Source organism: Pristis pectinata, chromosome 4, assembly GCF_009764475.1.
Source record: "Pristis pectinata isolate sPriPec2 chromosome 4, sPriPec2.1.pri, whole genome shotgun sequence".
Taxonomy (NCBI): Eukaryota; Metazoa; Chordata; class Chondrichthyes; order Rhinopristiformes; family Pristidae; genus Pristis; species Pristis pectinata.
Window position 1 is genome coordinate 90,278,925 of NC_067408.1, and position 14,273 is coordinate 90,293,197.

General features: G+C 41.8%; 1 protein-coding gene across 1 annotated transcript in view; it reads left to right on the forward strand.

The window, feature by feature from the left end:
- Window positions 1-275: 275 nt before the first annotated feature.
- Window positions 276-14,273, forward strand: part of LOC127569529 (solute carrier family 22 member 15-like) — a 48,433-nt gene continuing 34,435 nt past the window's right edge. The window contains 3 exon segments of the mRNA XM_052014254.1: window positions 276-437; window positions 11,783-11,995; window positions 12,264-12,396. Of these exon segments, the coding sequence (XP_051870214.1) occupies window positions 354-437; window positions 11,783-11,995; window positions 12,264-12,396 (430 nt within the window). The 5' untranslated portion in view covers window positions 276-353.

A 14,273-nucleotide genomic window follows, 5' to 3' on the forward strand; every position in this document is an offset into this window, starting at 1 on the left:
AATTACCCATGGAATGATAGAGGGGTTGATGGTCATGACTCAGACAGTATAAATTGTACTGGGAAATTGGGAGGGGGGATGGGACTAATGGCAATGATCCCCTGTGGACCTAATGACCTGTGTGGTGATAACTATATTATATGTAATGAACCAAGCCTGGACACATTGGACTCCAGCTGTTAGGACCACCCAGGTCAGCCCAGCAAGCACATGCTGGACTCTGGGTGACGTGTCAGTTCCCCTGGCGACGAGCCCGACCGATGCCCCTCCCCCGTCAGCCAGCAACTGAAAGCCGTCGGAGGTGGATCAGGGTTCCTCGTCTGGAGTGGAGGGAGGTGGCTGCTGCTGCTGCTATGGGGCTGGACGAGGTTTTCCAGTCGATGGGTGGAATTGGGCCACGCCAAGTATACCTGGTCTTCTTGTTAACCCTGTTGCAGGTACGGGCTTGGGCCGCGGCGAGAAGGAAGTTGACCGCAGGTTGTGGTGCGCTTGTGGAGAGCAAGAGTTCACGTGAACATTGAGCGGTGCACGGATTCACTTTATAAAGTAAAACAACTTCTGCAGAAGGGGCTGTTCTGAAGAAGGGGCTGAATTGCTCTCGTTGGCTGAGGCAAGGAAGAAGTAAAATAGTGGAGCAGGAAGAATCATTGATGCAAATGACTTATTTTTTTAGGAAGTCTAAATGCGATCTGGGCGTTGGTGAAAGTTATTGCTGATGTGATTAAAGAAAACTTAATAACAAAATAAATGATTAGAATTTGGACGACTGGAATTCCTGGCATCTGGAATTCCAGTTTTCCTACGTGTATCGTGTTTCTATACACGTTAAGACAGCTCATTGATAAGATGTTTCAGTGGACTTTGGAAGTGCCGCCAAGGTTTGGTCGCACGAGACATCACGGGTTTAAAAATAAGACGCTACTCTAACAGTTCGCCTCATGTGTACACGACAACATTTCATTCTATACCTATACTATGTTTGTATTTAAGCGTAAGTATTGTTCACAATACCGCAGAAGACAAGTGTGAGATGATAGCAGGTGGTTAAGCAAGCAGATGGGAAGATTACCTCTACTTAGCTGAGGCACAGAATGCAAGAGGAAGGAAGTAATGCGATAACTGGGTGTAACCAACTGGGCCGTAGGTTGAGTTTTGTACATGGTTCTGGTCACCACATTCTGGGGAAGATGTGATTGCGGAGGCAATTGCCAAGACTTGAAAATTGCAGCTGTGAAGAAAGATGGAATGATCTAGGATTTTGTTCTTTGGCACAGAGGAGGTTGAGTGGAGACTTAATTGAGGCGTGTAAAGTTACTAGCAGCCGCATAAGTAAATAGGAAGGACTTGTTTCCCTTAAAAGGGTAAAAATCTAGAGGCAATGACTTGAAATGATTGATGGAAAGATTAGAGGGGAGGAATGATATTTTCACCTGGGAGGTGATGGAGATTTCAAACACTCTACCTGAAGTTATGGTGAGAAAGAAAACCCCATGATATTTGGGCAGTAGGTGGATGTGCCCTTGAGCTGAGGCCTGCAGGACAATGGACCTAGTATGAAAGGAGGCATTTGGTTGGATAGCTTTTAACCTACACATATAATGAGCCAAATGGCTGCCTCCTGTCTTGTAAATTTTCAATGAATATTATTCATTTTAGTAATTGAAATGACTGAGGAGGCCAGTCGACAGTCCTAATTCATTATTTATTGATTAATTAATAAATCCAATTTATTAATTGATTAATTAAAATTTGGACTGTTGACTGGCCTCCTCAGTCATTTCAATTACCTTGGCTGTATTCTTGTTTCCAATGTTGCATTAGTTCTTTAAACTTGCATCCTCTTGGCTTAACTCACTGCTGTGACTCTTCAGTAGTAGTTGATTTTTATGCTAACATCACAATTTCTTTCATTATTCTCTGGCATGTCTTTCTGTGATCATTATGGACACCACTAATCTTAGTTTCAATGTGTATCAAACACCTTTTCCACTAGGACTACTTCACTGAGGTCTTATTGCTGGGATCTGTACTATCTAATTGGTCTGGAAGCTCTAATGATTTTCCATTCATTGGAATGGCTTTATTCTACCTCAAGTCATTGCCTTTTGCTTCAGTTGCCACCTCTCTACTCTTCCCTGTAAATTAGAGTGCAAGTCTCTGTCTGGATGATTGTCTAAACTGGTGGCATCTGACTGAATATATTAGTTGACTCACTTCAGGAATACATCTTGCTTAGTGCTCTGAACAGTCTGTGGCTGTGTCTGGGAAATCCTTGCCAACCAATTGTAAAAATCATGCTTCCACCTTCCTGTGTTAATGTGGTAATTAGGATAGTGTTGACAATAACAGTTTGCTTTAGATGACATTCCATCACATTATTGTACAGTGTTAGCAAACCTGGCCTTTCTTTTTTGAAACTTGGAAGCTGCCAGGAATTATTGCATTGAAGAGGATACTTAGGGATAGGGTTTATGCACATTTGGAAAGGCATAGCCTGCTTAGGGACAGTTAGCCTGGCTTTGTGTGGGGCATGCCTTACAAACTTGATAGTTTTTTTTAAGGAAGTGACGAAGGTGCTTGATGAGGGTAAGGCAGTGGATGTTAACTACATGGACTTCAAGGCATTTTATAAGGTCCCTTGTGATTAGATGATTCAGAAGATAAAGATGCATGGGGTCCCAGGTGAATTGCAAGTTTGGATTTGGAACTGGCTTGCCCATAGAAGACAGTAGGGGTGGAAGGCTTTATTTCTGGGTGGAGGACCATGACCACCACCCACAACTGATGCAGGCCCCGACTGACGGAGGCCGAGGCCCCACCAGCAGGGACACCTGATGCTGTGGCCTGACACCAGGGCCCCTCCGGATCGGAAGCCCTACCTGATGGAGCACCTGGGGCCAAGCCCTGATGCTGAACCTTCCCCATCCCCTCACCACCGCCGCCCCCCCCCCCCCCCACCGATGCTGAACCTTCCCCTTCCCCATCCCCTCCCTGCCCCCCCCCCCCCGATGTTGTGCTGATCAGCTGGTGGGGGTATTTGCAGAAATATTTAACCTCTCCCTGCTTCAATCTGAGCTTCCCATCTGTTTTAAGAAGACTACCATCATGCCAGCACCCAAGAAAAACAAGGTAACATGCCTTAATGACTACTGACCAGTGGCTCTGACATCCACCATCATGAAGTGCTTTGAGAGGCTTGTCATGGCATGCATTATCTCCAGCCTCCCAGACAATCTTGACCCACTGCAATTTGCCTACTGCCGAAATGGACCCCATCTCCTTGGCCCTACACTGATCTTTGGAGCATTTGGACAGTAAAGACACCTACATTAGATTATTGTTTATTGATTACAGCTCCACCTTCAGTTCATAATTCCAAGCAAACTCACCTCCAAACTCTGAGACCTGGGACTCAACACCTCCCTCTGCAACTGGATCCTTGACTTTCTGACCAACAGACTGCAATCAGTGAGGATAGACAGCAACACCTCCAGCATGATTACTTTCAACAATGGTGCCCCACAAGGCTGTGTCCTCAGCCTTCTACTCCCTATATACTCATGACTGCGTGGCCAGATTCTGCTCTAACTCCATCTGCATATTTGCAGTTGATAACACTATGGTGGGTTGTATCTCAAGTAATGATGAGTTGGAGTACAGGAAGGAGATAGAGAGCTTAGTCACATTGTGTAATGACAACAACCTTTCCCTCAACATCAGCAAAACAAAAGAGCTGGTCATTGACTTCAGGAAAGGGGGCAATGTACATGCACCTGTCTACATCAATGGTGCTGAGGTTGAGAGCTTCAAGTTCCTAGGAGTGAACATCACCAATAGCCTGTCCTGGTCCAATATTGTAGACGCCACAGCCAAGAAAACTCACCAGCACCTCTACTTCCTCATGTGGCTAAAGAAATTTGGCATATCCCCTTTGACACTTTCCAACTTCTATTGATGCACCATAGAAAGCATCCTATTTGGATGCATCACGGCTTGGTATGGCAACTGCTCTGCCTGGGACCGCAAGAAACTATAGATTTTAAATTTTTTAAAAAATTTTATTTACAGTGTGGTAACAGGCCCTTCTGGCCCAATGAGTCTGCACTGCCCATTTTTAAACCCAAATTAATCTACCCATACGTCTTTGGAATGTGGGAGGAAACCCACGCAGACACGGGAGAACGTACAAACTCCTTACAGACAACGGGAATCGAATCCCGATCGCTGGTGCTGTAATAGCGTCGCACTAACTGCTATGCTACCGTGCCGCACACGTAGCCCAGCACATCATGGAAACCAGCCTCCCCTCCATGGACTCTGTCTAAACCCCTCTGCCTTGGTGAAACAGCCAGCATAATCAAAGACCTCACCCACCCAGGTCATTCTCTCTTCTCCCCTCTCCCATCAGGCAGAAGATACAGGAGCCTGAGGGCACATACCACCAGGCTCAAGGACAGCTTCTGTCCCACTGTGATAAGACTATTGAATGGTTCCCTTGTACGACAAGATCGACTCTTGACCTCACAATCTACCTTGTTATGACCTTGCACCTTATTGTCTACCTGCAATGGACTTTCCTGTGGCTGTGACACTTTACTCTGTTGTTTTTATCCTGTACTACCTCAACGTACTGTGTAATGAATTGATCTGTATGAACAGTATGCAAGACAGGTTTTGCACTGTACCTCAGTAGAAGTGACAATAATAAACCAATACCAGTGGTGTTCTGCTAGGATCAGTGCTGGGACCTCTGTGTGATATATTTTTATATCTCTATCTCTATCTCTAGGAAATATAGACTACAGCAGAATATGGATCATTTAGAGATATGGGCAGAGAAGTGACAGATGGAGTTTAAGAACATAGAACATTACAGCACAGTACAGGTCCTTCGGCCCACAATGTTGTGCCGACATTTTATCCTGCTCTAAGATCTATCTAACCCTTCCCTCCCACATAGCCCTCTATTTTTCTATCATTCATGTGTCTATCTAAGAGTCTCTTAAATGTCCCTAATGTATCTGCCCCCACAACCTCTGCTGGTGGTGCGTTCCATGTTTTTTTTTAAAAAAACAACTTACTCCTGACATCCCCCTTATACCTTCCTCCAATCACCTTAAAATTCTGTCCCCTCGTGTTAGCCATTGTCGCGCTGGGGGAAAAGTCTCTGACTGTCCACTTGATCTATGCCTCTTATCTTGTACACCTCTGTTGTCATGTCTCATCCTCCTTTTCTCCAAAGAGAAGCCCAAGCTCGCTCAACCTATCCTCATAAGACATGGTCTCCAATCCAAGCAACATCCTGGTAAATCTTCTCTGCACCCTCTCCAAAGCTTCCACACCCTTTCTATAATGAGGTGACCAGAACTGAACACACTACTCCAAGTGTGGTCTGACCAGAGTTCTATAGAGCTGCAACATCACCTCGTGGCTCTTGAACTCAATACCCCAACTAATGAAGGCCAACAGTCCATAAGCCGCCTTAACAACCCTATCAACCTGCGTGGCAAGCTTGAGGGATCTATGGACGTGGACCCCCAGATCTCTCTGTTCCTCCACACTGCTAAGAGTCCTGCTTTTAACCTTGTATTCTACCTTCAAATTTGATCTCCCAAAGTGTATCACTTCACACTTATCCGGGTTGAACTCCATCTGCCACTTCTCAGCTCAGCTCTGCATTCTATCAATATCCTGTTGTAATCTCCAGCAGCCTTCTACACTATCCACAACACTACCAACCTTTATCGTAAGCACAATATGCACCAATGACTTTCAGTCATACCAATGAATTGAAGGAAACTGGTGGTATTCTTCTTGTAGTAGGAAAGTTAGAGGTGAAGTCAAGAAGGTGGTGATGCAATGGAACTCACTTTTATTGAACCTGACTTCATGTCTTTGGATACATTGATAAAGGGGAAGGTTGGACAAACTTAAGTTGTTTTCCCTGAAGCATCGGAGGCTGAGGGGAGAGCTGATAGAGATTTTTAAAATTGAATGGCATAGATAGGATAGATGGTCACAATCTGTTCCCCAGGATAGAAATGTCAGACACCAGAGGTTACACTTTTAAGGTTTTTTGGTGGGGGGGTAGTTTAAAGGTGACATGAGGGGCAAGTTTTATATGTGGAGAGTGGTATGTACCTGGAATGGCTTACCGGGGTAGTAGTGGAAGCAGGTAGTTTGGTGGCGCTTAAGAGGCTTTTAGGTAGACGCATGAATATGGAAAGATAGATGATATACAGGAGGAAGGCTTTTAGTATAAATTGGCATCAAGATTGGCACAACATGAGCTGAATGGCCTGTCCAGTGCTGTACTGTTCTATTTTCTGTGTTCTAGGACCTAGGATTGTCAATAATGGTTTGTGATGAGAACATAGCACCTTTCAAGTAGTAATTGGAACTGAACTAGTTTTTCAATTCGTGTATAGTTTTGTTTTTGTTTGTTACTCTCAAAACAAATGGTTAATGCTTTTTCTACCTGTATCATCTGTAACATATCTGATGACAGCAATTATGCTAATTTGACTTGTTGCAAACTGCTTTTAAGGGTTACTGCTCAAAATGTACTTGCATTGACCAGACACCTTCTGGTACGTCAACCAATTCCATTTGCCATTCCTAAACTGTTGCTATAATACAAGTGGTATTGATGGATCTGGCAGGAACCTGGGACAATATTGAATTATTCCCAGAAATGTGTAAATCTCTGCAATATTCACCACATGCTTGGTTTTCATGATGATCTCAACCAAGCTTTTTAATGGATTTCTGCCCGTCTTTAGACTGAGATGCACCACTTCCAGCTGTATAAAGGGTGTACTTCAGCCTTTTCACTTTCGTGCTGTGATACTGGAGGAGTTTCACTCTGGAATGCAAAGATTCACCTCTGCACAAGCTGTGGTGATCAGAAGATTCTTTCTTGCACATGTAATTATCCATGCCCTTCAAACTTTTGCCTGTGATGAACTGATGAGGATTTGACTTCATGTGCCAACTTAGTGTAGAAGTGTTTTTAACGTGTATTGATAGCGACTGCATATAAGTACATCCAGCAGCTAATTTGGATATAGCCAACTGTATGTACAAATCCTGGAAAATTTGGGAAGGATATTGTTTAATGTTGATTTTGTTTTTAAAAGTTACCTTGTAGTTACAGCATAGTTTTACTGTTTCATCTGCCTTGGGAGTACTATCACTAAGCTACTTTGACCAAAATATTTTCCACTTTCTTAAGCTCCTCTTCCATTTAGCACTTTAAAGAAATGATGAACAGGCCATGATCCGAAGTGGGCTGGTTTGACACCTATGTGCTTTGTATCCAGTGGTTTTTGTGAGGGCGTCTTGGCAGATGTCATTGTATTTGGACAGCAATTGCCAAATATGACTTTAGAACAATTATGTAAGTGCTGAAAATCTCCAAATGAGTTTGTTGTGTAAGCCAGTCTGTGCCCAACAGTCAGATGTACAGTGTACCCTCCCATAGCAATTGGTAAGGCAGGATGCTGGCCATTGTACCATACCACATTACAAGCAACTCTGCATGTACAGTATCTAGCCCAAAGTATACACCACTTCTGAATAAGCCTTTATGTTGACCCTTAGTGAAGGTAGGTGATGGAAATGTTTGCTGTCAATATCCTTTACCAGAATGGAATCATTTGCACCACTAACAGGGTTGTCAGCAGTTCTGTATTGTGCAGGATCTTTTGTATTTGGAAGGAAAGTTGATTTTCCCCTGTGGCATTGATATGGGATTGGGGATGGGTTCAACAGATTGGAAAAGTATGGATAAAATAAAAAGGAAGGAGAGCACAGGAGAAGTTACTGAAGTCTCCAGAATAAAAGATAAGACTGTTTGGAAAGGGATAAGAATTTAACTTCAGGCAACATGGAGACCAAATTTTAGAAGAGGGCTGGTGAATACAGGACTGAAGGTGTTATATTTGAATGCACGCAATATATGAAACAAGGTAGATGAGCTTATAGCGAAATTGGAACCATAGAACAATACAGCACAGAAAACAGGCCATTCGACCCTTCTAGTCTGTGCCAAAACGTTATTCCGCTAGTCCCACTTCCCTGCACCCAGTCCATAACTCTCGAGACCTCTCCCGTCCATGTATCTATCCAATTTATTCTTAAAGCTTAAGAGTGAGCCCGCATTTACTACATCAGATGGCAGCCCGTTCCACACTCCTACCACTCTCTGAGTGAAGAAGTTCCCCCTAAACCTTTCACCCTAAAGCCATGTCCTCTCGTACTTACCTCTCCTAATCTAGGTGGAAAGAGCCTACTCGCATTAACTCTGTCTATGCCCCTCATAATTTTGTAAACCTCTATCAAATCTCCCCTCATTCTTCTACGCTCCAAGGAATAAAGTCCTAACCTGTTCAATCTTTCCCTGTAACTCAACTCCTGAAGACCCGGCAACATTCTAGTAAATCTCCTCTGCACTCTTTCAATCTTACTGATATCCTTCCTATAGTTAGGTGACCAGAGCTGCACACAGTTCCTTTACCTTAAGCTCCCTAATAAAATCTGGTTCATTGCACAACACCAAATCCAGAATTGCCTTTTCCCTGGTGGCCTCGACCACAAGCTACTCTAAAAAAATTCATATTGTGGGCATCAGAGTCATGGCTGAAAGAAGCCATGTGTGGTTTTAAAAAAAATTGAAATCAAATCCTTAGCAAGAAGTGACATAAGATCAACAGATGTAGAATCCTTGTGGGTAGAGTTAAGAAACTGCAAGAGTAAAAAGACCCTGATTATATACAGGCCTCTGAATAGTAGCCAGGATGTGGGGTACAAATTACAACAGGAGGTAGAAAAGGCATGTGAGAAAGACAATGTTACAGTGGTCATGGGGATTTCAATATGCAGGTAGACTGGCAAAAGCAGATTGGCACTGGATTTCAAGAGAAGGAATTTGTAAAATGCCTACGAGATGGCTTTTTAGAGCAGCTTGTGGTCGAGGCCACCAGGGAAAAGGCAATTCTGGATTTGGTGTTGTACAATGAACCAGATTTGATTGGGGAGCTTAAGGTAGAGGAATCCTTGGAAGGCAGTGATCATATGATAGAATTCACCCTGCAGTTTGAGAAGGAGAAGCTAAAATCATATGTATCGGTATTACAGTTGAGTAAAGCTAACTACAGAGGCATGAGAGAGGAGCTGGCCAAAGTTGATTGGAAGGGGACCCCTGCAGGGTTGATAGTAGAGCAGCAATGGCAAGAATTTCTGGGAGTAATTTGGAAGACACAGGATTCCAAAGGGAGGATGAAGTAACCGTGGTTGACAAGGGAAGTCAAAGATGGTGCAAAAGTGAGGGCATACAATATTGCAAAAATTAGCAGGAAACAGGAGTGGGAAGCTTTTAAAAACCAAAAGAAGGCAATGGGAAAAGCAATAAGGGGAGAAAAGATGAAATATGAAGGTAAGCTGGCCAATAATATAAAAGAGGATATCAAAAGTTTTTTCAGATATCTGGAGAGTAAAAGAGAAGTAAGAGTGGATACTGGAAAATGACACTGGAGAAGTAGTAATGGGGAACAAAGAAACTGGATGAACTGAATAAGTATTTTGCATCAGTCTTCACTGTGGAAAACACCAGTAACGTGCCAGAAATTCGAGAATCAAGGAGCAGAAATGAGTGTAGTTTGATGGCTCTGGGCCTGTACTTGCTACTTGCTGGAGTTTAGAAGGATGGGGGGGGGGGGGGGGGGATCTCCTTGAAACCTACTGAATATTGAAAGGCCTAAATAGAGTGGACGTGGAGAGGATGTTTCCAGTAGTGGGAGAGTCTAGGACTGGGGACAGCCTCAATAAAAGAACATCCCTTAAGAGCAGAGATGAGGAGGAATTTCTTTAGCCAGAGGGTGGTGAATCTGTGGAATTCATTGCTGCAGGCGACTGTGGAGGCTAAGTCATTGGGTATATTTTAAACTGGTGGTTGATGGGTTCTTGATTAGTAAGGGTGTCAAAGGTGACGGGGAGAAGGCAGGCGAATGGGGTTGAGAGGGAATAATAAATTAGCCATGATTGAATGGTGGAGCAGACTCAATGGGCTGAATGGCCTAATTCCTCTCCTATGTCTTATGGTCTTATTGAGGAACTGGTTTTGGCACAATTATAAAGTAGGTCTCCACCCACAACCTGTCCCTTGTTAAAATGCAGTTTTGGTTTTTGTCTCTCTCTCAATGTGACATCATTGCATTCTTCACCCAGGTGACTTATTTACACATTATATATAAATACACCAAAAGCCCAGTTAAAATGCAAAATCCAGAGGGGAAACGTAGCTTCTTGTTGCTCGGGAAATGATTAGGGAATAAACTGCAAAGGCCTTCTTGTGTTACTGTTAGAACTATTTTTTTTAATTCAATCTTCGATTGCATAAATAGGCTTCAGCTTGTAGCCTGCTTAACTTAAATCTATGCACAGACTGGAGAACTTTGAATGACTTAAAGTTTGTGGAAGGTGGAAACAGAGGCAACAAAACACGGGTGGGAATTTTGACAGCAGGGGGGCAGACAAGCAATGTTGTGAAGAAAGATGAGGATGATATGGGGTTGGTATAAGTGACCTATTTGGGGTCAATATAAGAAGACCAATTTGAGATACTTCATATTGTTGTGATGGTAGAAGACATTGGCATAGATTTTGAGGTCAGCAGCAAAGCATCAATGTTTACCTTTTGTCACCACCAGAAAGCTGCCCACATACATTTATGTGATGTAGATTTCGGCTTGTTTGACAGCTGTCATTAGAGGTCACTATGAGGGGGCTCTCCGGCACCCTGCACAATGACAAGTATCAAAATAAAACTTTTTTTCGCTTCCAAGATGAAGGATGACTATCTGAAGTTCTCATCAACTCACTGGTTTTTTTATAGGTACTACATATTATATGAGTGCAAGCTAGAAAATAGAACAAGCTCTGGAAGACCCAGGAAATCACTGATAGCAGCTTCCATATTTAACTTGAGGTTGCTGTATCATCAGCACAATATGCACCAATGACTTTCAGTTATACCAATGAATTGAAGGAAATTGGTATTCTTCTTGTACTAGGAGAGTTAGAGGTGAAGTCAAGAAGGTGGTGATGCAGTGGAACTCACTTTTATTGAACCTGACTTCATGTCTTTGGATACATTGATAAAGGGCTGCACACAGGAAGGGGAAACCGAGGAGGAAAACCTTGGTGGAGGGTTTCTGTCCATGACTGGAAAAGTAGGGGTTGTTTACTCAGAGGGACTATGGAGAGGAGGTTTTGGAAAATGGTGTGCCAAAAGGCTGTGTATTGACAGAAGAGGATAAGAGTTGTATTGAAGTAATTTATGACTTTGATTAGAGCCACTTCAACCTTTTGGTAAAAGTTGTTGAAGTATTAAGAGGCTGGAAAATTCTAGAAACACTTGTGTGTACTTTTGAATATTTTAAAATTACTTGTCCTTTAATTACATCCTGCCTCCAATATAATGGTCATTATTGGTTGTAAAAGGAACTTCAATATCATACTGATAATTTGCCAATGGATGTGCATGTACCTTAACATTCATCATTTGTCATTTTTGACATTGGGATAATGGGCTTAGCCTGAAAATATTCTGCTGCTTTATTATACAATTTTCTAAATTTTAGTTAAGTGTAAATTTTCAGAAAGTTGGTTGTGATTTTATTTTCACTTAAATGACAGTTCTGTATCTGTTGAAAGTGTTTCACAAAGAGTACTGACATTAGCTATACTCACTCACTGTCCAATGACTTGTATCTTTCTCCAGATTTTTGTTGCTGCTCATACTGTCTTCATGACTATAATTGGAGCAACATCACCTTTTCACTGGGATTTCGGGAAGCTTCCATCTGATCAGAGCCAGGATAATACCACAGCCAATGAGAGTCAGCAGTTTAAGCATTGGCTTAAAGTGACAAATAAGAGTGAGATTCGAAGACATGTTCATTTTGATCCGGGTTTCTCATCTATTATTACAGAGGTATGTGATAACTCTGGGGAGCAGCACACTTTGGATTTATTGACTACATACAGTCAGAATGAGGGGAAACCTGCCTTGGTGCCCTTTTTCTTCCAATTGTATTGAAATGAGGCATCACAGAGTTTCTGAAAACAAAATGGCATTTAGTCTTCTTGCTGAAAATAATACTACTCCTTTTGAGCTTTAGCTGAAGTGTTCACTCATTTGGAATTAATTAAACCCATAATTTGAACTGCACCTCACTGTTATATTTGTTATAATTTGACAGTGGTTCCTCATTGGAGATGCCTCATACAAAATCAATATGGCCAGCTCGGTGTATTTCTTTGGTGTCTTGATTGGTGTTGTTACCTTTGGACAAATTTCTGATCGATTTGGAAGAAAGAAAGTTTATTTGACAGGTATGGTGATTAAAATTTTATATAAGATGTTTCTTCTCAATTTAATAACTTTTAATATGCTACTCATTTGAACCATGTCTTCATGAGTTTAAGTGATTATCCATTTTGGACTACTGGCAGCAAATAAAAAGCTCCTCTCTATTTTCGGATACTTGTAATAACTTGAGTACTGTGAACAACTGAAAGAAAAAAAAAGTACAAAGGTCTGGTTTGATGATCATGGACCACTGCACTTTTATGGGTCAGTTAAATACATGGCTCCAATTTTAAGAAAAAACTTTGCCTTTTGGAATGGAGTGCTAGTTCCCATGAAATGATAAAATGAAGGCAGAAAGAAGTGCTATGGATCAAAACTAACCAGTGAAGGAAAGTGATCTTTGTTACAATAGCAAGTACCTTGCAATTTTTATGCAAGTGTACATTCTAACTTGCATTGCATGGCATTACAACTTTTTGTGCTAAATGCAATCTGCTGTATGATGCAGATGATGTAATTGTTGAATGATTTTCTAGTATAATAGAAGTCTCCAAAACAGTGTTGCATTTTAAACATTTCAAACTTCTTCATTGATTTCTTATCATATAAAATTTGAAAGAAAATGTGATATCACTTCAACATCACCATAATGTGAGGTTGTGATAGATGACTAAAAATTTAGTCAGTGAGGTTTAAAGGTGTTTTCAAAGTGCAAGGAGTTGAGGGACAGAAGTTCAAGGAAAGAATTTTGGAGCCTATGGCCTTGCAGCTAAAAACATAGCAACAATGGCAGAGTGATATAAATTTGAATTCTTAAGAGGCCAAAACTGGAAATTTTTGAGGGTTGTAGGGATGGAGATTGCACAAGGCAAGGCTATTGTGGCATATCTGTTCTGAAATTCCTCTCCAGTTCATTTGTCATCAAGAAAATAAAACAGACAGTTTCCAAGAAGAGGGACAAAGCTGTAGGTTGGCAAATTGAAGATCGTGGCATTGGTTTTTCTAATACTTGAGTGGAGGGAATTTCTGCTCATTTGGTGATGGATGTCAGACAAGCAGTTTGTTACTTTTTGTATATATAGTGGAGGTGGTAGGGCAGAGTTCAATGTACTTGTGGAAATGGACTGTATTATCGAGGAACAGCACGCAAATGAAAACAGTTGGAGGGTATCACAGATGGATTCTTCAGACACCAGAACTATCCATGTAGGATACAAAACTGAACTTGAGTGTGAATACAGGCAGCAGTACAATGATGGTACCAGAGGGGGAAGGGTTAATTAACATTGTTAAAAGGCTGCAAATAAGTTGAGAGTATGAGACAAGACACATTTGCCCTATTACCATCAATGTACTCCATGTAACCTTTGGGGCAGTGTCATGAACCAGCAACAAAAGAAACACACCGAGTCATGATTTGGTGTTAAAAACTATTTTATTAATCATTACTTATGATAATACGTAAAATAAAAGTAAAAATGTTAGTATGTTAGAATTCAAAAATGTTAAACTTTGAACATTAACCCCAAAAACTAAACTCTTCGCGTGTGTGTGTGTGTGTGTGTGTGGCAAAGTCCCAAACTCCAAGTTCCGGAATGGTTCTTAAAGTTCAGTTCTGCAAGCCATAAGGTGAAACATGAGCAAAGGCTTCTTTAACAACCACCGTTGTCTGAAGATAAGATGCAGACAGAGAGAGAGTAATTACGAAGTCCAAATGTTCCACGATGGAACCCAAACAACACCTCAGTGTTTAGTCGGTAGTGACTTCCTCACCCCGAAAAGCATCCGAATCGTGGTCGTCCACACAAATACCTGTTTCCTTCTACAGGTCAGCAACAAAGTGAACTCCACCGGATTACTTCCAATTTCCATACATGGATTTCTGTGGCAGACACAGTTA